A 23,588-nucleotide genomic window follows, 5' to 3' on the forward strand; every position below is an offset into this window, starting at 1 on the left:
AAATTCTGCATGGTTTTGATAGCAGTGAATGTAGTCTGATACTGGTTTGAATCTGCTGAGCCCAGGTCTGAGCAGGGGCCCCTCTGGGGCCAGCTCACTGTCTGGGACTTTCCCGACTCACAGTATGTGGGAGATCAAGGCTGGCTGAGAACCCCTCACCCCAGGCTTGAAGGAAGAAGAGGGCTCAGCCCAGGCTCACTCAACCCCTTTGCCCCCTGCTCCTCCAGAGCCTCATGGGACTGCCAGAGAGAGGTTGAGGGCCAGTGCACCCCCCATCTGGTCTTACCAGACACCACACTTTGTACACATTTTCTCCTTTGGTCCCTGCAGGCTCTGTGATGTGGACTTAGTTAATTGCAGGCTGAAGCTGGGAGATGGGAGATGACTTACCCAAGGTGGCAAAGCCAGGATTTGAGCTGGTTTTAATGTTCACACTCACTGTCCCGGCACTTCCCACCACATGCCTGAGATGGCTCTCGCTGACCTTGGCCTTCCTTGGCTCAGGCTAAGGTGAGCCCCTGGAGCTGGTTGCAGTGGGAGACTGTAAACTCCAGGAGGGTGGGGACGAAAGCTGTCTTTCTGTAATCTCAGGGCTGGCACATGTGTGGCACAGAGCAGATGCTGTAATCATATCAACGGCATGAATGATGGGCAAAGCTGGGGAACGTTGCTTGTGAGCAATGGCCTAGGAAGTGCTGGTCCTGCTTGGAGGCCCCAGGACCGCCAGCCTCTCTGCTCTTACTGCAGCGTGTCCATTGCTGCCCAGACCGTGACTGTCTCCCTCTTGGCAACCACTTCCTTTTTCTTCCTTGCCTTTGGGATTCCATCCACGTTTGACTATCCTCCCATGGTTTTTCCTTCTGTCCTGCAGGGCCACATCACTGGCCTCACGGGCGTGATGGAGTTTCGGGAAGACAGCTCGAATCCCTACGTGCAGTTTGAGATCCTTGGCACGACCTACAGTGAGACCTTTGGTAAAGACATGAGGAAGGTAAGCCTCAGCGTGCCCACCTCTCTCTCCTCCTGCTGCCGCGTATTGGGCCTGTGTTCCGAGCTGATGGTGACCAGCACAGAAGTCCCCTCTCCAGTCTCTCTCTGCGGCTGCTGCTGTTGATGCTGGTGTTTATGGGGTGTGGTGGGGAGGAGGCTCCAAATTGATACCAATGCTGTCTGTGAGTGCAGCAGGGACCCCTGGTGCCAATGGGTCCTACTGCTTGGGCCTGAAGGACCCATCCTGTGGTCCTGGGTGAAACCAGAAAGGGTAATGCATTTTCCTGGAGTGGCTGAAATCATCCCAAATGCAAGAACAGGTGTGACTCTTACTGAGGCAAGAGGCAGAGGTTATGGCTAGAGAATATCTCCCAATCCAAGAGAGAGGCAAAGCCAAAAAATGGAAAATGAGCCCCATGGAGGGTGAGAAGCAGGCAGTGCTGGCCCCCATTGGAGACAGAAGTGAGAGACAGGTGAGCCACAGAGTTCATGGTGGGCTTTGGCTTGTTTTGACTTGGTGCTGAGGTGAGTGGCAAGCCTGAGGACCCCTTTCAGTGATACATCGTCTCATCCTTCTCCACACGGGGGGTGCATTTTCAGGGCTGAGGTCCGGCAAGGTGGCCTTTACCCAGAGTTGGAACTTCCAAGTTGAAAGGGAGGCCTGTGAAATCAAGATTCTAACAAGAAGTTGGGGCCAAGAGGTCAGTGTGGCAAGCTGGGGTTGGGGGTGGGGGGTGGAACAGTTATCCAGCAAGGGACTTCAGATGAGGTCCTTATGAGCCAGTGTGGGGCCAATGGTGGGGGTGCAGGGAAGGGCAGTTGCTGGCTGTTCAGTGATGCTCTCCCAGAAATGGCCTGCACAGGAGGACCACTCGTTGGCTTGTTGGAGCCAGAGACGGGAGCACCCATGATGTAAAGGGGTCACAGGGCTCAGTATAAGCAGGAAAGCATAAGCTGATTGGTATAGACTCAGGCAGAGGCTCCTGCAATCACACACACACACACACGTTTCTATACATTTGGGAGGAAGACATATCTACTAATGACAGTCTCCTGGAGATGAAGGGCATGGTGAACTCTCAATACGTGGGGTAAACCTCTGACAGAGAGCCCTCTAGCCTGGCCTCCAGCACGACTGGGGGCAGCAGCGGGGCAGGAAGGGCTTACATGATGCTGGAGTCCTGAGAATCTGGGAAGGCATTCTCTAGTTGTCTCCTTGAGGACTCCATGGAAGGACACATCTGTGGAGTCATGGACAGTGTGAGAGCTAGAAAGCACGATGGGAACCCTCATCAGTTAGAATGTGGGGAGAAGGACTGGCTTGCTAGGGAGAAGCTGGGATGGCTGGGTGTCCATGTGAGATGTGCAGATGGGGGACTTTCAGCCCATTCAGTAGAAAGTAGAGTCATGAGTTGGTCAAATAATAGGAAGTTCAATAAGTGATTGTGAGGCAATGGTGACGATGACATGGGGGAGCTCAGAGGATTGTTTGTGCCGTCAGAGAGGGGGCTGGTGACTGCGGTGTGAAGCCTTGGAAAGACAGAGTGTGGCCTGCACTGTCCAAGATGACCTGCGATGTCTGTTAGGGTTGCCCCGAGCCATGAGACTTGGTGGGTGGGAGCCTGGGGATGGATGGTCAGGGTTGGTCTGGATATTCATAGATAGCCACAACAGAAACCGGCTTGTGCTAGGACTCCTACCTGGCAAGGGGAAGCCAGGACCAGGGAGCCCTTTCAGTTACTCTGGTGTGAAAGGAGTTGCCTGCCGTGGTGACATTCATTTTTGCCATGGTCCTTGCCTTCATCCCCAGGTGTCCCTCTGAGCTCCTAGATAACCAGGCCCTGTCTGCTGGCTTCTTTGCTGGCCCCCATCCCCTTTTGGAGGGGCTTCCCAGATGGTGGTAGTGATAAAGAACCCATCTGCCTAATGCAGGATACGTAAGAGATGCAGGTTCAATCCCTGGGTTGGGAAGATCCCCTGGCAGAGGGCATGGTAACCTATTCCAGTGTTCTTGCCTGTAGAGTCCCAAGGACAGAGGAGCCTGGTGAGCTACAATCTATGGTGCCGCTAAGAGTCAGGCACGACTAAAGAGGCTTAGTATGCATCCCTTTTCTTTTAGCTCAGCTCTAACCCCAAGATCCCACCACTGGGTGGGAATGTTAGGAGTAGGGCTCCCTGCCTCGACTTAGGCAGCTGACTGGGGTCATGCTGGCCACTCCAGGTGTCTGAGAGAGGGAGAGATACTGTGTCTTCCACTTCCCATTTCAGGTGTCGGGGCCTTCCGTGTTGCCATGGCAACGCTCCTCCAATACCCTGAAGCCAATGGGAGCTGGAATCTCTCGGTATGAGGAGCTGCGGAGCAGGAGGTCTGAATGTGATTGAGTTGGAAGGGAAGCTGATTTTCAAGTGGGCTTTATTTTTAAATGTATCCTTTTGTCATTTTAAAATCTGCCCTTAATAACTGCATATCCTCGTTGTTATCTGTCTGCCTGGCAGCTTATCTCTGTTAAGGAGAAGTTATCTGGGAAGCAGGGAATGGGATTTACCATAGCAAATGTTTGTTATTTAGGCCCAGGGTGCCTTAAAGCAAGGTCTGGGAGGTTTCAGGAGGAAGCGAGGAGGAAGCATGGGGACGAGTGGCACACGTCTAGGATAGCATTTAAAGGCAAGGCTGGGTGTCGTTCCTGGTGGGAGGTGGGGCTGGGAGGGATAGGCCTGGGAAAGTGGGGCAACCTGAAAATAAAGTTTAGGGTGGGCAGCAGGTGAGAGGGGAAGGGTTCAGAGGCACACAAAGGCAGTACAGAGATGAGTGATCCTGATCGCAGAGGAGGTCCCCTCAACTGTATCTCTGTGGCCAGTAAGAGTGGATAGAGGACTGATGACCGGATGCGCTTATGGTGGGGAAGGGTCAGGGTTCCCTGAAAAGATATTATTTATCTTAATATATGAATATATCACATCTTAGTATATGAATATATCATATATCCATCTATCTATATTGAAAAACAACAGCAGTAAACACACACACACACACACACAAACCAAGTCGTTTCTTTAAGATTTAAATCAAGAGGAACTGTTTAAATTAAGGAGCAAATGCATGTTTTCTTAAAGTAAATACCCTGCAGGGAACTCTCGGGAAGGGTGAGTCACCCAGACGTTTTAGATTAAGAGGCATCAAGAGACTGTACCTTACTTAGCCCGCTCAGAAGATGGAAGGAGTGGGTGATCGCCTTTCACGGCAGGGTGCCGGACAAATACTAATTAAATTATCTCATCCAGGAAGTGCGTTCTTGTTGAAGGAGTACGGTATGGCAAAATCAAAGGTCTATGTCACCCGCTCGCTGTGTAACTGCAGACAAAACATTAATTATCTTTGTGTTCTGCTTGGAGCTGTCTGGCATGGGTGATTACCAGGCAACCAGGCCAGGGCCAGGCTTTGTTGGAAAGTCACATCTAGCTCCCACAGGACTTGGCTTGACATTTGTCCTGGGGGTTGATGCTTGTTCCTACTGGAGCCTTACAAATATCTAGTTGGCTTTCTTTGTTCAGATGGAAATCTCCAAAGGAGGGTCCCCTGGAGCTGTCCATGCAAATGTCCTCAGCTCCTGACAGGAGCTGGGATGGGATTAGTGAAGACCGCCTGTAGGAAAGTTTTCAGAGGTGGGGACAGGGAAAGCTGTTTAAAGCACAGGACAGAGGGAGCCTAGGAGGGACCACTGAGCACCTACTGTGGACAAAGACGCATCACACATGTGTTGTCTCCCTGAATTGGGGGCCTTTGTGACACTCCTGGCTCTGCTTCTCCTGAGCTTTGCAGCCACTTCCTTTTTTTGAACTTTCATTTTCTCAGATGAAAGGTACAGACAATAGGAACTTTCTGGGTGAATACAGGGGTCAGTCCATGTAATGACCCTGATGCAGCACGTGGCAGTGAGAACTCTACATCAGCTTCAGGTGACTGGAATTTTAGACCTTCTCTGAGTATTCTATCCCGGATCCCACAAGAGCAGAGAGGCACAGAGAGGCCTGGCTTTCTGCCTGGAAGTACCCTGTATGGCAGCTCCTCTCTACTCCTGTGTACCAAAGCCTGAGGCCAGAGACAGTGCTTTGCATGGTGAGCAGTGCTCAGCTCCTCTTCCATGTCTGGGGAGAGATATCCACTTCTTATAAAGACCAAGAACTGAGAGGGAGCTGGGGGCTTTAGCTCTGATGAGATTTTGTTTTCAGGACCGTTTTGATGTAGCGAATGGAAGAAGGAAAACTTCTTCTCCAGAAGCATGGCTTGCTTGGAGTGTAACATGAGCTACAGCTTAGCAGAAACATTTTGTTCATGGGGTGATTGCTGAGGATATCTGCCCTTCTCTGTCCTGAAGATTCTGTTGTGGGGAAATCATTCCGTTCCACTAATATGGGTCCCTGGTACAGTGAAAACTCTGGGAAAACTGCCAGCTTCCCGAAGGCCCTTTGAACCTCATTTCCCATGGGCACCATCCACCTAATTCACTAGCTCAGTGGAGGTTAGCCTGTCTCCTTGGGCAGGAGGGTGGGGAAGTGGGCGGAAAGCATCTGGAAAGACTGTGGGTTTGCTTTATGCATTGACATTCCAGGACAAAGGACACCCTGGTGTGATGAGAGAGAGAAAAGGGCTTTTTTTTTTTTTTTTTTAAACTGCTTTCCATAGAGTAGAATTGAGTTAAAACCAAGAGACTAAGAAAGAATTTTTAGCTCAGTGGTTTTCCTGCTTTTCTCTAGTCCTAGAAAATCTGTTGCAGCAGTATCTTACTGCAACCCGAATATATTAGACAGTTGTGGAAGCAGACATGCAGTGGTTTGGAGTTCAGCTTCACATTAACAGTCTCTCTGGTCCCCAGCCTCTCCATGGTGTTCTGTGCAGCTCTGCTTGAGAAACTGAGGCCCAGAGCCTGGAAAAACTCAGTTAGGTGGTATCAACAAGCAGGTGGCTGTGCTGGGGCTGGAAGGCAAATTTCCTGGGGTGGGGGTTGGGAGATACGTGGCAAAAGCCTGGACCATCGTTTCTGGCCTTGGGATAATATACTTATGTGACTCCCCCACTCCCCCGAGCCCACTGTCCACTTCCTCCTCCTACTTCTGACCGCCTGCCCTCCTCCCAGCCAGCACTAGGGCCTCATAGTCCCTTCCCATTGATCTAGAGGCTGCTGACATGAAGTTCCACCAATGCCCTTGGCTTAGCTTCCCTGTTCCAGCAACTATCCAGGGAGATGGGAGGGCTTCATTTTCCTTTACTAGTTTAAGGCATTTTTCTGTCTTCTCTGTCAATTTTGATTCTTCATAAAAGCTGGCTTTGGACAGGAATCAAATGCCTCTCTTGATGTCGTGTCCCCGGGAGGGCCTTGTGGCTGCTGATAATTCACAAAGTAGTAATTGCTCATCGTGTAGTGATTGTCACACCGTAGGACCCCAGCCCTCCCTGGGCTTGGAAGTGCGTCATTAACATTCTTAGCCAGGTCTGCTGCTTGGTGTGGCAGTGTCCCACAGTCTCAGGGTTCAGGAGTTCTAAGCAGTGAGGCCAGGTAGAAAAGGCAGCAGCCAGCAGACAGGAGCGTCCTGGTAATGAAACAGGAGCTGCCTCTTAGAGCCCAGGTGGGATCCTTTACCCAGTGGCTCCTGAAGCCATGCAGTGGGTTCAGTAATGGGGAAGGGGTGGTGGGTGGCGGTGGGGCTGGGAGGATCCAGCTTGAGAATTGTTCAGTGTCTATTAAGCTGTTCAGATAGAGAGTCCGACTGTGCACAGTGAGTTACAGAAGAGGAATAAGCTTCACCCTCCTCTTGGATTAGCATTCTTGCAGCGTGTTTCCCAAGTAAAATGTCAACCGCCGTTCCAAACCCTTGTGCAGAACCACCTTTGATGGAGCTGAGAACCGAAACAAGCGCTGCGGCTGCTTCTGAGTAAAGGGAAAGATACAATTAAACATTTCATTTTAAGTGACATCACTTTGTTTTGCAGATATAGCATCGATACATGCTCATTTAGGGTAGAATGTTTAGAAAATACAGATAAATGAAAAGAGGAATATAAAAGTCAGCTATAATCTCTGAACCAAGAAATACTGTTAGCATTTCTGGTGCATTTTCCTTGGTTTTTTTTTTTTTTTTTTCTCTTTTTTCCATCACCCTGTACATAGAGATAGAGATAGTAATATATATATTTATCAAATGGTTATTTATTGCACATAAATTTTATATCCTGACTTCTTCACTTAATGCTGTCTTGGGAATATTTTCTCACTTCTTTATTCTTTACAACGATGATTTTTAATGGAAACACATTACTCAACTTACAGGGAGCCGTCATTAATTTTATCTTCCCATATGATGAATCTTTAGGCATTTTCACCATATTCTTGTAGAATAGTGTTGTGACAAATATCCAAAATACATATACTTTTATTATAGCTATATTTCTTTAAATTTTTTTAGTAAGTAGAAGTTGAGCGAAGGATAATAATTTTAGGTTCTTGATGTTCTTGATACATATTTTAAAATTGATTATAGAAAGATTTAATAATTTAGACAAGCATCAGTAATATATGGAAGTCTCTGTTATATCCTATACTCAAAAATTGAATGATATATTAAAACATGCTTGCTAATTTGGTAACATTATGAAAAAACAATGTTACTACATTTGCATTTTAAGAGATTGTACGTTAAAATGTAATCATTGGTCATATACATTTCATATTTTATAAGTTATACCTCAGGTCCTTTGCTTTTTTAATATCAAAATGAGATTTTTCTTGTTAACTCATATAACCTTCCTTTCATATGAGAATTGACAATTATTTATGTCAAAATTTTGTTCCCATATATTGTTTGCTTTTGAGTTAAGAGAATATTTTCACATAGGGACATTTAAAAATGTATGTGCTTGTATTTTTTAAGAAAGCCATACCCAGTTTGCAAAGTAGATACTATTAACCCATACTTTCTTCTACTATTTTTATGGTTCAGTTTTATTTCAATGGAGTCTGCCGCATGGGATTGATTTGGGATAAATTATAATGTTATGGTTCATCATACATTTTACATTTTTACATTTTTTAGTACTGGCTCCTTCTATCACTTATTCAGTAATCCTTTCTTTCCCCACGGACTAGGACATCATATTTATCCTATGCTTTACTAAATTTTACATGTTTCCTCAGTGGTTTTTTAAAAAAAATTCTTAGTCTCTTTTCTCTCTCTCTCTTTTTTTTCCTGTGCATAAATGTAATTCATCTTTGTATATTATTAGAATGTACTTGTCTGAAAGTAACAATGCTCACCTTGAGTGGATTAAACAGTAAGGGAGACATTATCTCACATGAAAAGAGGACCGGAGCTCCAGCGTTGGCCACTTCAGACATTCAGTGCCAAGATCAAAGGCTCTGGTCGTTTTCATCTTTCTCCTTGGCTGTCCACAGGGCAGAGTCTGAGCTTCCCTCATAGTTTTAGGATGGCCGTGGCAATTCCAACTTCCATGCCCAGAAAGACAGCTACACAGGGAAGAAGAGGGTATTCTCTTCTTTGTGTCTCCATTTTATAAATGAGAAGAGCTTTCCCAGCAGTTGGCCTTGGCTTCCTAATTCTTATAATGGTTCTTTTGCTTTTTTGTTGCTGGGCTTGAAGTTTTCCACCTAGATGCGAATGTGACCTTGGCCAGTAATTCCTCTCTCAGTTGCTTGTATTTAACCTGTATTAGGATGTACTCTCTTCATGACATAGATAAGAAATTGCTCATTCTTTTGCCCTTGTATGGACAGAGCTCTTGAAAGTTGGAAAAAAATTAAAATTATCTGAGCTGGGTGTTGATGTTGGAGCTATTACTTTGATATCTTAAAACATTTCTTTTCTGCTTTCTGTATTTCCTTTAGTCATTTTTAGTAACCTGTTTTATAGAAAATCTTATAAAACACTGGCATTTTCAAATGTTTCATTAAAGCTTGATATAGTATTTGCAAATAACTTAAAAATATCTACCTGTTGAAATATATTTCTTTTCGTTGATTCTGTTGTGTTTTTGTGCTGCTGCTTTTATTTTTTAATTAGACTAGATGGAATTTTTTTTACTGATTGCTTCAAAGAACTGGTTCTAATTTGTTTAATCAATTTTGTTGCATTTTATGTTACTCTAATTAACTTGTTTGTTTTTCCTTCTTGTCTCCCTACTGCCTACTATTCATTTTCATTGTTAATTTTTAAACTTATTATGTGAGGTGTTAGATAATTTATTTATATTCTTTCCAGTTTTGGAATGTTCTCTATTTATTTGAATATAGTTTTGACGGAATCCTAGTGGTTTTTCTCATGTAAACTGAGGTGTAACACTCGTACAGAAAAATGCCTAAATCATGAGTAAATCACAGTGAATTTTTAGAACACACCCATGCAATCAACACCTACAACAAGAAACAGAACATCACCAGTGCCCCCAGAGGGTTCCCTCGTGCCCCGTTCTGGTCATTACACTCAGCGGTGGAAACATCGACATCCAACACCCTTCAGTTCAGTTCAGTTCAGTTCAGTCGCTCAGTCGTGTCCGACTCTTTGTAACCCCATGAATCGCAGCACGCCAGGCCTCCCTGTCCATCACCAACTCCCGGAGTTCACTCAGACTCACGTCCATCGAGTCAGTGATGCCATCCAGCCATCTCATCCTCTGTCGTCCTCTTCTCCTCCTGCCCCCAATCCCTCCCAGCATCAGTCTTTTCCAATGAGTCAACTCTTTGCATGAGGTGGCCAGAGTACTGGAGTTTCAGCTTTAGCATCATTCCTTCCAAAGAAATCCCAGGGCTGATCTCCTTCAGAATGGACTGGTTGGATCTCCTTGCAGTCCAAGGGACTCTCAAGAGTCTTCTCCAACACCACAGTTCAAAAGCATCAATTCTTTGGCACTCAGCTTTCTTCACAGTCCAACTCTCACATCCATACAAGACCACTGGAAAAACCATAGCGTTGACTAGACGAACCTTTGTTGGCAAAGTAATATCTCTGCTTTTCAATATGCTATCTAGATTGGTCATAACTTTTCTTCCAAAGAGTAAGCGTCTTTTAATTTCATGGCTGCAGTCACCATCTGCAGTGATTTTGGAGCCCCCAAAAATAAAGTCTGACACTGTTTCCACTGTTTCCATCTGTTTCCCATGAAGTGATGGGACCAGATGCCATGATCTTCATTTTCTGAATGTTGAGCTTTAAGCCAACTTTTTCAGTCTCCACTTTCACTCTCTGACCTCTTTTATAACTGCCTTCTTTTGCGCACCGTCACACTGTGAGATTTACTACTATTGTTGTACATAGTTTTAGTTCGTTCATTCTATTGTGTTGCCTGCCACTGAAAAGATAGTTTATTACAATTCCCAAGAGGAGGAGGCACAGCATAGCATTCAGGGCCACATGGGGAAGCACCAGGCTGAGTCAAGAGGCAGAAGGAGGAGGGGAAATGTGAACTTGAGCCTTTATTGTGGTTTGTGTAGGAAGGGATCGGCAAAGCAAGGTAAGTGGGCTTAGAATTGGCTAGCTTGAATAATTTCAGCAGGCTCCAGGGTGTGGGGCTTGCTCCTAGTTGTCAAATATCTTGTCCTAGGATGATTAGGGCAGGGGGATAGTAGCTGAGAGTGTAAGAGGTCCACAGAGGAGGTGGTTGGGAGATGTGGGCTCTGGACTGGTTAATTTGCATTTAAAAGCATGCATGCAGGACAGTCATTTACTGTTACAGAAATTGGCTAGCCCTGGCAGGGACTATCTCTCCAGGGGTAGCAGGGCCCAGCTATCAAAGCACCAGAAACATAGAAAATAAAAGATATGATTAATATATATTGACATATCATATTCCTTTTGTGAATATCTCACTCTTTGTTTATTCTATTATGGAGTACACTTGAGTTGTTTCCAGATTTTGTCTATTTCCTGTAATACCGCTGTGGGCTTCCCAGGTGGCACTAATGTGGGAGACATAAGAGAGAGATGAAGGTTCAATTCTTGGTTTGGGAAGATCCCCCTGGAGAAGGAAATGGCTACCCAGTCCAGTATTCTTGAGTGGATAATTCCACGGACAGAGGAACCTGGTGGGCTATATAGTCCATGGGGTTGTAAGTAGTCAGACATGACTGACGTGCCTTAGAATGCAACAATTCTGCTATAAACCCTCTTAGATGCATCCTTTGGGGGGAACATGTGTCTGTCTTTTTGTTGTGTGTGTACCTCAGAGTGGAATTACTAGGTCAGCGGATGTGTGTGATTAGTAAATTCTGCTAAACTTTTCTAAAGTGTTGGTGCCACTTTGTGCTCCTGTCAGTGGTTCCTAAGAGTTCCAGTTACTGCTTCACCAACCCTCAGTGGACTAATGTGGATTGTCACTCGGGTACACGTGAGCTATTCTTGGGGAGAGGGTAATGGTTTTTCAGTGTGGTAATTTTATTTCCATAGTTATTAAGAACGCGGATTGCCTTTTCATGTTTATTGATCATTTGGATGTCTCCACTGTGAGGTGTCTGTTTGTCTTTCATGCATTTTTTGACTTGGTTTTCAGCCTTTTCTCAGTGATTTGTAGGAGAACCAAATATGTGTCATTTATAAATCTATGCATTGAGGTCTCTCCTACTCTGTGGCTTGCCTTTTTGATGCCCTTAATGATGTCTCTTGATGAACAGAAATTTTTAATTTTAATGTAGTTTTTACCCAATTTAGCTTTCTATTTGGTTATTACATGTGGTGTGTTACTGAAGAAATGTTTACCTAAGAATATGAAGATATTATCCTATATTTTATTCTAAATGTATTCTGGTTCTGCAGTTCATATTCACACCTGCATTACATCTGGAATTGATATTTGCCTGTGGTGTGCGTTTGGAGGCAAGGTATATAAAACACAAGTGAACCAACTAAACAGCCCATTAACCCAATACCATTTATTAAAAAAAAAGAACTGTTTTGTTACTGGTTTGCCATACTACTTTTCTCATAAGTCTGGCCACTGTATATTGTAGATATGTTTTTGGACCGCTTCTTTTCCATTCCATTTAGCTATTTATCTCTGTGTGCACCAATATTACATCATTGTAATGATCATAGTTTTATAATAGCTCTTGAATTCTGGTAGTGTAAGTTCTCTAGCTCTTTCTCTCTCTTTTTTTTTTTTCAAGACAGATTTGGTTGTTTTGGGCCCTTTTCACTTTTTTATAAATTTAGCATTTCAATTGAAATTGCATGGACCCTAGATCAACTTAGGGAGAATTAACATCTTACCAATATTGAGTAATCTAACTCATGGACATGGTATCCCCTGAATTTATTTAGGTCTCTGATTTCTCTCAACACAGTTTTGTAGCTGTTGCTATAGAGATCATGAGTGACTTTTGTTTGATTTTTGCCCTCAGATATCGACATTTACAGTAATCTTATACATGGTGTATAAGTGTAAGTAAGTAAGTGTTAGTCACTCAGTCGTGCCCAACTCTTTGCGACTCCATGGACTGCAGCCAACCAGGCTCCTCTCTGTCCGTGAGATTTTCCAGGCAAGGATACTGAAGTGGGTTGCTATTTCCTTCTCCAGGGGATCTTCCCAATCCAGGGATAGAACCCAGGTCTCCTGCACTGCAGCCAGATTCTTTACCGACTGAGCTACCAGGGAATATATTTAGATTTATTTTTCTACTTGTTATTGTGCATATATAGAAATATAGTTGATTTGTATATGAAACTTGTCTCTAGTGAACTCTAGTCATTGATTTATTCTAATAGTTTACCTGAAGATTCTTTAAGATTTTTCTATAAACACTATCATATCATCTATGAAAAATGATAGCTTTTTTTCTTCTTAAATTTTTATGTATCTTATTCCTTTCTCTTTTACTTATTGTACTACTTAGGGTCATTAATTCAAGTTGATTAGACGTAATGATAGTGGGTATACTTATCTGGTTCTTAATCTCAGAGGATAACTTTTTATAATGCATCATTTTGTTTACCACATATTTTTGTGTTCATTTTTCAGGTTGAGAAAATCCCCTTGAATTCTAGCTTCCTAACAGCTTTGTGAAAGGGGGTATTAGTCAAAAGCATTTTTACATTTAGTGAAAGTCTCTTTTACATCTATTGAAATAATTATATTTTTACTATTTCCTGTTAATGCAGTAAATTCCATTGATTTACTTTTTCCTTTTAATGGTGGCTTGTTAATTCTCTTTTTTGCATAAGTACTAGACCTTCATGTTTGAATATTTTTATTTCATAATATGCTCCAGTATTTGGAAAGATTGATACCTCATAATTTCTCCTTTTCATAATGTTCTTTTTCTAAGTTAAACTTTTATTTTGGGATTAATGTAGATTCACATTCGGTTGTAATAAATAATGCAGAGAGATCCTGAGATCAAATATACCTTTTATGTTTCTTTCAATAGTAGACATTGATATAGTACATGAATCTAATTTACTTCCAGATTTCCTCAGTGCGTGTGTGCGCGTGTGTGTGCGTGTGCGTGTGCGCGCACATGTGTGTGCGCGCGCACGTGTGTGTACGCGTGTGCACGTGTGCACGTGTGCGTGCATGTGTGTGTGTGCATGTGTGTGTGTGCGCGTGTGTGTGTGCGTGTGTGCGTGTGTGTGTGTGTTTGCTCTGGGTATTACAGTACACACATGTGACGTTAGTCCACTGGTCAGCATTTTACCACTTTGAGTGACATATGGAAATCTTGCTTTCATTTGACTTTATTTTCTTCACCTTTAAATATAATTGTCTTGAGTGTCAGTATTATATTTTCTGTTTCAATCATCAAATTTGACATATAAAAACATGTGGAGGTCAGTCTATTGTATATACTCATATTTGTGCTCTTTCTGTTGTTCTTATTTCTAATGCTTCATTTAGATCTATTTTATAATTTTTTTTCTTTGCTGAGATTTTCTATTTTTTCACTCATTTTAAGAGATTTTGTAATTTCTTGTTGAAGCATTTTTATAATGAAATTTAAAATCTTCATCAGATAATTCTAACATCTGATTATCTTGGTCTTAGCATCAGTTGATTGTCTTCCTTTAAATCTGAGTTGTGATTTTCCTGGTCCTTGATATGATAAGTACTTTTTTTATTACATCATGGTAATTATCTTAGGGGACTGTGTTCTATTTAAGTCTTTTATTTTAGTAGGGATTTACCCTGTTTAGTTTAAGCATGCATGTCTGGCCTGTTTTTGTCTGCTGTGCTTACAGTGACTACTTAATTTTAAGCTGTGTGTGTGTGCTCAGTCATGTCTGACTTTTTGTGATCCCATGGACTATAGCCCGCCAGGCTCCTCTGTCCAAGGAGTTCTCCAGGCAAGAATACTGGAGTGTGGGTTGCCATTTCCTATTCCATCTTCCTGACCCAGGGATCAAACCCACATTTCTTGCATCTCCTGCATTGGCAGATTCTTTACCACTGCTCCGCCTGGGAGTTGGTGCTACTGTGGGCTGCTGATGTGATCTGCTTGGTTTACCTGGTGCCATTGGGCTCCTATTGCTCCCTCTTCATGCTTCCTGGGGAAGGTGAAGGGCTTTCTCCAGGATGGATCCCACCTGGTACTTCTTTGTGAGGAAAAGAATCTCTGGCCTGTGAAGATGAGGAGCACTTCCCAGGCTGGGCACCTGAGGCCAGACCACTCTTCTGGGGAATGGAGAGCACTTCCCTGGTGGAGCCCAGGCTGTGGCAGGATGCACCTTGCTAAGGCCACCCGTGGCTCTTAGTGATGGAGGGCATTCTCAGGCCTCTGGGGAAAAAGAGGTTTCATGGACTGAACACTTGCTGTGGTTGAATCTCCCTCATCGGTCCTGCCTACCTGCCTCAGTGTCTCTTTGTAAGGGAACAGAGTTGTGCCACAGCGATAAAAGGAATGCCTCGGCTGTATGAGTGTAGTGAGACCCCTTTCCCTGTGCTGCCCAGCTGCCTGATACATTTTGGTGGGCCAGGAGAGGCTCAGGCTGGTATGGAAGGGGGTAGTTTCCAGATTGGGTCCTTTGTTGCCAGGTGGGTTCTTGATGGATCTCCCTTACCAATGCTCCTGGCTGGCTGGGTGAAGAATGAGCCTAGGTGGACCGCCTTCTTGCTGGATCGTAGTTCCCAGCTCTAGGCTACACTTTCTTTTCTTGGGTGAGGACCATAGGGTGTTCTGTCCCTGCTGTTCCTCCAGTTCGTTAGCTACTTTGCCCCTTTCAGATTTATCTTTTGGTGGCCTGTGGCATTATTTGCAAGATGTATAGTTGTACCAGGGCTTCCCAGGTGGCGCCAGTGGTAATGAGCCTGCCTACCAATGCAGGAGACCTAAGAGACACAGGTTTGATCCCTGGATTAGGAAGATTCCCTGCAGGAGGGTAGGGAACCCGCTCCAGTATTCTTGCCTGGAGCCTGGTGAGTTATGGTCCATAGGGTTGCAAAAGGTCGGACACAACTGAAGCGACTTAGCACTCATGCCTAGTTGTACTTAGGGAGGAGCAGGGAGAACTGAGTCGACACCATCTCATTCAAAAACTTTCACATTCATTGATTTTTGAAAGTTGAGCAATTTTTCATTGTTCAAATAAGCCCTGCTGCTGCTGCTGCTGTTGGTAAGTCGCTTCAGTTGTGTCCGACTCTGTGCGACCCCATAGACAGCAGCCCACCAGTCTTCCCCATCCCTGGGATTCTCCAGGCAAGAACACTGGAGTGGGTTGCCATTGCTTTCTCCAACGCATGAAAGTAAAAAGTGAAAGTAAAGTCGCTCAGTTGTGTCCGACTTTTCGCAACCCCATGGACTGCAGCCCACCAGGCTCCTCCGTCCATGGATTTTCCAGGCAAGAGTACTGGAGTGGGGTGCCATTGCCTTCTCCGCAAATAAGCCCTGCTATGTCATAATTCCTTATCCTTGTTATGTGTCACCACATTCAATCTGCTAATATTTTGTGATAATTTCTTTATGTTCTTTATGTTGTAATTATCCTATGTGGTAATGTCCTTGTTAGGTTTCAGTATCAAGATTTTTGAGGGTTGAGGTTCTTAAAATGAGATAGAAACTGTTCCCTTGTTTTTATTTCTGAAACAGTTTATAGCATGGGTGTAACTTCATTCTTAAACATTTGGGGGATTCCATTAGTGAAGCAAAGTGATGTTGATCACATGTGTACATGCAATAGGATGTGTATTTAGGTTCTGTGTTATTTCTTGAGTCGGTTTTGATAAGTTGTGATTTGTAAGGAATCTCTCCACTTACATTATGGGAGATATGTTTAAGGGTCTAACTTATGTTGTCTCTCTTTGATGAGTCGTTCCTTCAGTTTATTATTATTATTATTATTTTTTGCTTTTATTGGAACGTGGTTGCTTTACAATGTCGTGTTAGTTTCTGCTGTAAAGCAAAGTGCATCAGGTGCAGATATACATACATCGCTTCTTTGACACCACAGAGCCTTGAGCAGAGCTCCCTATCCTGCAATTAGGTTCTCATTAGTTAACTATTTTATAGTAGTGTAAGAATAGCTGCTTCTCTCACTCTTAAAATAGAATTCTTACACCGAGGATACAGCTTTCTGGGGTCTCAACTGAAAGTGATTGATATTCATCAAGATATAAAGTGTAACGTATCTCCAGCATTCTGAGACTCTGAAATTCCTTCTTATTTCTCTATGCTTCTAGCAAGTCCATCACATCCTTGTAGATTCTGTGCAAGGTGGATACATATCTTAGGAGTCATCCAAGAACATGCATGCAATTCTTACAGAGATATTTTGTCCTTTTTCAGTGTAGCTGTTCCTCTCTCTTAACATGCTTCACAAATTTATCTCACCGTGGTACCACAAACTGTTTCCTCCACCTACTGAGCCTGCTAATCCGTGATTTTGTTTGATATCCATGTAAAATGGATTGAAAAATGTCTTCAGGCAAGACGATCTAGCGTGACTGTTGGGTTCCTCTCATGTTTTTTTCATGATTTCAAATGTAGTCTTATACTGGTTGATATAGAAAGGCCTGAAAACAGTTATTTTATACATTTTAATAGATTGTTTAGTTATTTGATCATGGGAAGTTCCACTGTGTGGATCACAACAAACTGTGGAAAATTCTTAAAGAGGTCTGGAATACCAGACCACCATACCTACCTCCTGAGAAACCTGTTTGCAGGTCAAGAAGTAACAGAACCGAACATGGAATAATGGACTGGTTCCAAATTGGGAAAGGAGTACGCTGAGGATGTATATTGTCACCCTGCTTATTTAACTTACATGCAGAATGCCTGGCTGGATGAAGCACAAGTTGGAATCAAGATCGGCAGGAGAAATATCAATAACCTCAGATATGCAGGTGACACCACTTTTATGGCAGAAAGTGAAGAGGAACTAAAAAGCCTCTTGATGAAGGTGACAGAGGACAGTGACCAAGCTGGTTCAAAACTCAACATTCAAAAAAAGAAGATCATGGCGTCTGGTCCCATTCACTTCATGGCCAATAGATGGGGAAACAGTGGAAACAGTGGCAGACTTTATTTTCTTGGGCTCCAAAATCACTGCAGATGGTGACTGCAGCCATGAAATTAAAAGACGCTTTCTCCTTGCAAGAAAAGCTATGACAAACCTAGACATCATATTAAAAAGCAGGGACATTACTTGCTGACAAAGGTCTGTCTAGTCAGAACTGTGGTTTTTCCAGTAGTCATGCATGGATGTGAGAGTTGGACCATAAAGAAGGCTGAGTGCCAAAAAAGAACTGATGCTTTCAAACTGTGGTCTTGAGGAAGTCTCTTGAGAATGCCTTGGACTGCAAGGAGATCAAACCAGACAATCTTAAAGAAAATCAATATTCATTTGAAGGATTGATGCTAAAGCTGAAGCTCCAATACTTTGGCCACCTGATGCAAAGAGCTGACTCATTGGAAAAGCCCCTGATGCTGGGAGAAATTGAGGGCAGGAGGAGAAGGGGACTACAGGATGAGATGGTTGTGTAGCATCACTGACTCAATGGACATGAGTTTGAGCAAACTCTGGGAGATGGTGAAGGACAGTGAAGCCTGATGTGCTGCGGTCCATGGGGTCGAAAAGAGTCGGACATGACGGAGCAATTGAACAGCAACAATCACATATTTGTTTATGAGCCACTGTCTTCCTGTTTGAAGCAGTTTAGTTTAAATAGTTTTGAACTTTTAAATAAGGATACCATGTTGTAAATATTCTCCTGAGACTAAAATTTAAATTTAACTTTATGTTAATAAAGTTTGTTCTGTGTACTTAATGTTAAACGAGTTAATGTGTCGTGTTAAATTTGTTTAGGTAACCACCAGTCTATTTAAGGGATAGAATGTTTCCATGACCCCCCAAATTCTCTCATGTCCCTTGGAATTCAGTTCCCCCCTCGACTGTATACAAATGATGATCTGGTAGCTGTCGCTACAGATTTTGTGTGCATGTATTCAGTTGCTCAGTCATGTCCAGCTCTTTGCGGCCCCGTGGACTGTAGCCCACCAAACTGCTCTGTCCATGGAATTTTCCATACAGGAATACTAGAATGGGGTGCCATTTCTTACTCCAGGGGATCTTCCTGACCCAAGGATTGAACCCTCATCTCTTGCATCTCCTGAATTGGCAGGTATATTTTTTGTCACTAGAGCTACCTGGGAAGCCCAAGTTTTATCTTCTCTGGAAAATATAAGTAAAATATATAGTCATTTTTTTACAATACTTTTTTACTTAGCCTAATGTTTTGAGGTTTTTTGTATATGAGTAGTTTCTGTTTATTGATGAATTGTATTCCATTATATGAATATAATTTTATGGATATTTATATTCTTGGATCGTGAATAAAGCTACTAAGTGCATTCATATACAATTCCTTATGTGGACTTATGCTTTCATTTCTCTTGAGTCAATATCTAGGGACATTGCTAGTGTGTGTCTAGTTTTATAAGAAATTGACAAACTGCTGTCCATATTGGCTGTGCCCTTTTGCAGTACAACCAGCATAGTATGAAAGTTCTAGTGCTCGACATTCTTGCTAGCTAACATAGGTATGTCTATTACAGTTTTGTCATTCTAGTGATATCTCTTTGTGATTTCAAATTTCTCTTCTATAATGACTAATGAATGATATTGAACACCACTTTATATGCTCATTTGAAATTTTTATTATGTTCTTTTCTGAAATATCTATTCAAATATTTCCCCCCTTTTTCTCCTTTTATTGAGTTGCATGATTTTTAAAAAATATTTTAGATATTAACTAGTTGTTGAATATATGTATTACTAACATTTTCCCCCAGCTCATGGTTTGCCTTTTTATTTCCTTAATGTTGTCTTTAAAGGTTTTAAGCATTTGAATAATTTTAACCAATAGTTTAATGTTTAGTGGGATCTGATTTACCAGTTTGACTTTATAGCCAATATCTTTTGTTTCTTATGTATTGTTGTTCAGTCACTCAGATGTGTCCGACTCTTTGAGACCCCATGGACTACAGCATGCCAGACTTCCCTGTCCCTTGCCATCTCCCAGAGTTTGCTCAAACTCATGTCCATTGAGTTTGTGATGCCATCCAACCATCTCATCGTCTTTAATCCCTCCTTCTTCCTGCCCTCAATCTTTCCCAGCATCAGAATGTTTTCCAGTGAATTGTTTGTTTGCATTAGGTGGCCAAAGTATTGGAGCTTCAGCTTCAGCACCAGTCCTGCCAGTGAATATTCAGGGTTGATTTTCTTTAGGATTGATGGGTTTGATTGATCTTCTTGCTGTCCAGAACTTTCAAGAGTCTTCTCCAGCACCACAGTTCGAAAGCATTTCTTCAGTGCTCAGCCTTCTTTATGGTCCAGCTCTCACATCCATACATGACTGTTGGAAAAACTGTATCTTTGACTATATGGACCTTTGTTGACAAAGTGACGTCTTTGCTTTTTAATATGCTATCTAGGTTTGTCATAGCTTTCCTTCCAAGGAGTAAGGGTCTTTTAATTTCATAGCTGTAGTAACCATCTGCAGTGATTTTGGAGCCCAAGAAAGTAAAATATATCACCTGTTTCCACTTTTCCCCCCTTCCCTTTGCCATGAAGTGATGGGACTGAATGCTATGATCTTTGGTTTTTGAATGTTTGAATTTTAAGACAGTTTTTTTCATTCTCCTCTTTCACTCTTATGAAGAGGCCTTTTAGGTCCTCTCCAATTCCTGCTGTTAGAGTGGTATCATCTGTATATTTGAGATTGTTGATATTCCTCCTGGCAATCTTGGTTCTAACTTTCTTAGATATATGTTTTTAATTTTGAAGTTATTTTTTAGTGCTTGTGCTAGGGTGTATCATATATATCTTTAATTTATTATCTTCTACCTTCAAATAATATTATACCTGTTCACATATAGTGAAAGAACCTCACAATAGTATACTTTCAATTTCCACTATCCTACCTATATTTAGCTAGTATTGTCATTACTTTTATTTTTACTTATGTTTTTTAATATATTTGTTTTACTGAAGTATTGTTGACTTACAGTATTTCAGGTGCACAGCAATGTGATTCAGTTATACAAATACACATATATTATTTTTGAAATTATTTTCTATCACAGGTATTGATAAGATATTGACTTAGTTCCCTATGCTATACAGTAAACCTTTGTGGCTTGTTGTATATCTATTTTTTAATTAGAAATCTAGTATTCTACTATTCATACTAAGTCAAACAAGTGGAATCAAAATGTCACTTTTTTTTCTAGTTAGGTAAAAATTCATAAGTTTTCTAAAATATGTATATTATACATATTTTTATATATGTATATGAAAGCTTTTCTACTACACTTGATAAAGGTTTGAGAAAGAACATCAAAAGAAAAAGAAGAGATGGAGAAATTAGAGAACATAAACTAAATGAAATGGGAGCACTGAATATAAAATAGGAAAAGTGAAATAAACTAGATAAAAGTGAAAGATCATCATACAGTCCAGTTGTTTTTAAACATGACTGCTCATTGTCTACTTATCTTGAGCTCTGGATAAAATAAGCAATACCTGAGCATTTGTATTTTAAAAAAAATTTCAAGATAATTCTGATATGCATTCAGATTTTAAAACGTGATTACAGGCTTTTCTATTAGATTCTAGTTTTGGTGATATAGAGTCCTATTATTTTTCTGTTGACCAATCATGATACAATGGTATTGAGTAATAGTTACATAATCACAGCAGTAAAAGATGTTTATCAGTTTTCACAATCAGTAGCCAGACCCACCCCCCCCCCACACTCACCAAAAGATAATTACAGTCACAAGCATTAATGGGAACATGACTAAATTAACAATATAAAATAATTGCATACAATTTGGGGAGCTCAAGCAGAGTGATACGGTAAGTGTAAGTGCATATGTTCTCATGTTTTCCTCCACAAGCCAGTCTATGTCCTTTGGGTGGTGCATTTAATCCATTTACATTTAAGGTAATGATATGCATGATATCCTATTACTGTTTTCTTAATTGTTTGGGGTTTATTTTTTCTAGGTCTTTTCCTTCTCTTGTGTTTCCTGTCTAGAGAAAGTTCCTTTGGCATTTGTTGTAAAGCTGGTTTGGTGGTGCTGAATTCTTTTAACTTTTGCTTGTCTGGAAAGCTTTTGATTTCTCCATCAAATCTGAAGGAGTCTTGCTGGGTAGAATATTCTTGTCTGTAGGTTCTTCCCTTTCATCACTTTAAATATATCATGCCATGCCCTTCTGGCTTGTAGAGTTTCTATTGAGAAATCAGCTGATAGCCTGAGGGGAGGTCCCGTGTATGTTATTTGTTGTTTTTCCCTTGTTGTTTTTAATATTTTATCTCTGCCTTTAATTTTTGTCAGATTGATTGCTATGTGTCTCGATGTGTTCCTCCTTGGGTTTATCCTTCCTGGGACTCTACGTGCTTCCTGGACTTGGTTGACTATTTCCTTTCCCATGTTTGGGAAGTTTTCAGCTATTATCTCTTCAAATATTTTCCCAGATCTTTTCTCTCTCTCTTCTCGCTTCTCCTTGCTGCTGCTACTGCTAAGTTGCTTCAGTAGTGTCCAACTCTATGTGACCCCAGAGATGGCAGCCCACCAGGCTCCCCCGTCCCTGGGATTCTCCAGGCAAGAACACTGGAGTGGGTTGCCATTTCCTTCTCCAATGCATGCAAGTGAAAAGTGAAAGTGAAGTCACTCAGTCGTGTCCGACTCTTAGCGACCCTATGGACTGCAGCCTACCAGGCTCCTCCATCCATGGGATTTTCCAGGCAAGAGTACTGGAGTGGGTTGCCATTGCCTTCTCTGCTCGCTTCTCCTTGGGACCCCTATAATGCAAATGTTGGTGCATTTAATATTGTCCCAGAGTTCTCTTAGGCTGACTTCATTTCTTTTCATTCATTTTCTATATTCTGTTCTGAGGCAGTGCTTTCCACCATTCTGTCCTCCCAGTCATTTACCCATTCTTCTGCTATTGATCCCTTCTAGTGTATTATTCATCTCTTTTTGTTTGTTCTTTAGTTCATCTAGATCTTTGGTAAACATTTCTTGTATCTTCTCAATCTTTGCCTCCATTCTTTTCCCAAGATCCTGGATCTTCTTCACTGTCATTATTCTGAATTCTTTTTCTGGAAGGTTGCCTATCTCCACTTTATTTAGTTGTTTTTCTGGAATTTAACCTTGTCCCTTCATCTGGCTTCCCCTGTGGCTCAGCTGGTAAAGCATCTGCCTGCAGTGAAGGAGACATGGATCTTCCCAAGCCTGATGCCTGGGTTGGGAAGATCCCCTGGAGAAGTGAAAGGCTACCCACTCCAGTATTCTGGCTTGGAGAATTCCATGAACTGTATAGTCCAAGTGGTCACAAAGAGTCTGACATGACTGAGCAACTTTCACTTCATCTGGGACATAACTTTCTGCTTTTTCATCATGGTTAACTTTCTATAATATGGTTTTTGTTTTAGCCACTGTAAGATTTTGCTTCTTCTTGCTTCTTCTGTCTGCCCTCTGATGGATGAGGCTAAGAGGCTTGTGTAAGCTTCCTGATGGGAGGGACTGGCGATAGGAAAAACTGTGTGGGCAGGGCCATGTTTAGTAAAGCTTTAATCCAATTATCTGCTGATGGGTGGGTTTGCACTCCCTCCCTGGTAGTTGTCTGGCCTGAGGAGACCCAGCCTGAGGTCTGTGGGCTCTATGGTAGGGTTAATGGTGAACTCCAAGAGGCTTTCTGCCAAGGGGGACCTTCCGGTGCCCCCGTCCCAGTGGCGACTCTGCTGACCCACACCTCCGCTGGCGGCCCCCCACACTAGTATGTAGTTTGGCTCAGCCTCCTGTGGCGTCATTGCTCCTCTCCTCTGGGTCATTTTGCATGCAAAGTTTTGTTTGTGCCCTCCAAAACTGGAGTCTCTGTTAACCTCAGTCCTCTGAAAGGCCTATAATCAAATCTCGCTGGGCCTCAAGGCCAGATTCCCTGGGGATTCCCAGTCCCTTTGTCATATCACCAGACTGAGAAGCATGGTGTTGGGGTTCAGAATCTTCACAACAGTGTGAGAACGTCTTTGGTATTATTGTTCTCCAGTCTGTGGATCACCCACCTGGCAGGTATGGGATTTGATTTTACCAGGATTG

General features: G+C 42.5%; 1 protein-coding gene across 7 annotated transcripts in view; it reads left to right on the forward strand.

Annotated features, from left to right (window-relative positions):
- GRID1 (glutamate ionotropic receptor delta type subunit 1) overlaps nt 1–23,588 on the forward strand; it is a 687,534-nt gene that overhangs the window by 470,172 nt on the left and 193,774 nt on the right. For all 7 annotated transcript variants that reach the window (XM_086381183.1, XM_086381179.1, XM_086381184.1 and 4 more), the window contains one exon: nt 872–991. In XM_086381183.1, coding sequence (XP_086237309.1) covers nt 872–991 — 120 coding nt within the window. The remainder of the gene's footprint in view (nt 1–871; nt 992–23,588) is intronic.

The sequence above is a fragment of the Bos grunniens genome, chromosome 28, assembly GCF_055505025.1.
Source record: "Bos grunniens cultivar Pamir isolate PY7600 chromosome 28, Bosgru_T2T1.0, whole genome shotgun sequence".
Lineage (NCBI taxonomy): Eukaryota > Metazoa > Chordata > Mammalia > Artiodactyla > Bovidae > Bos > Bos grunniens.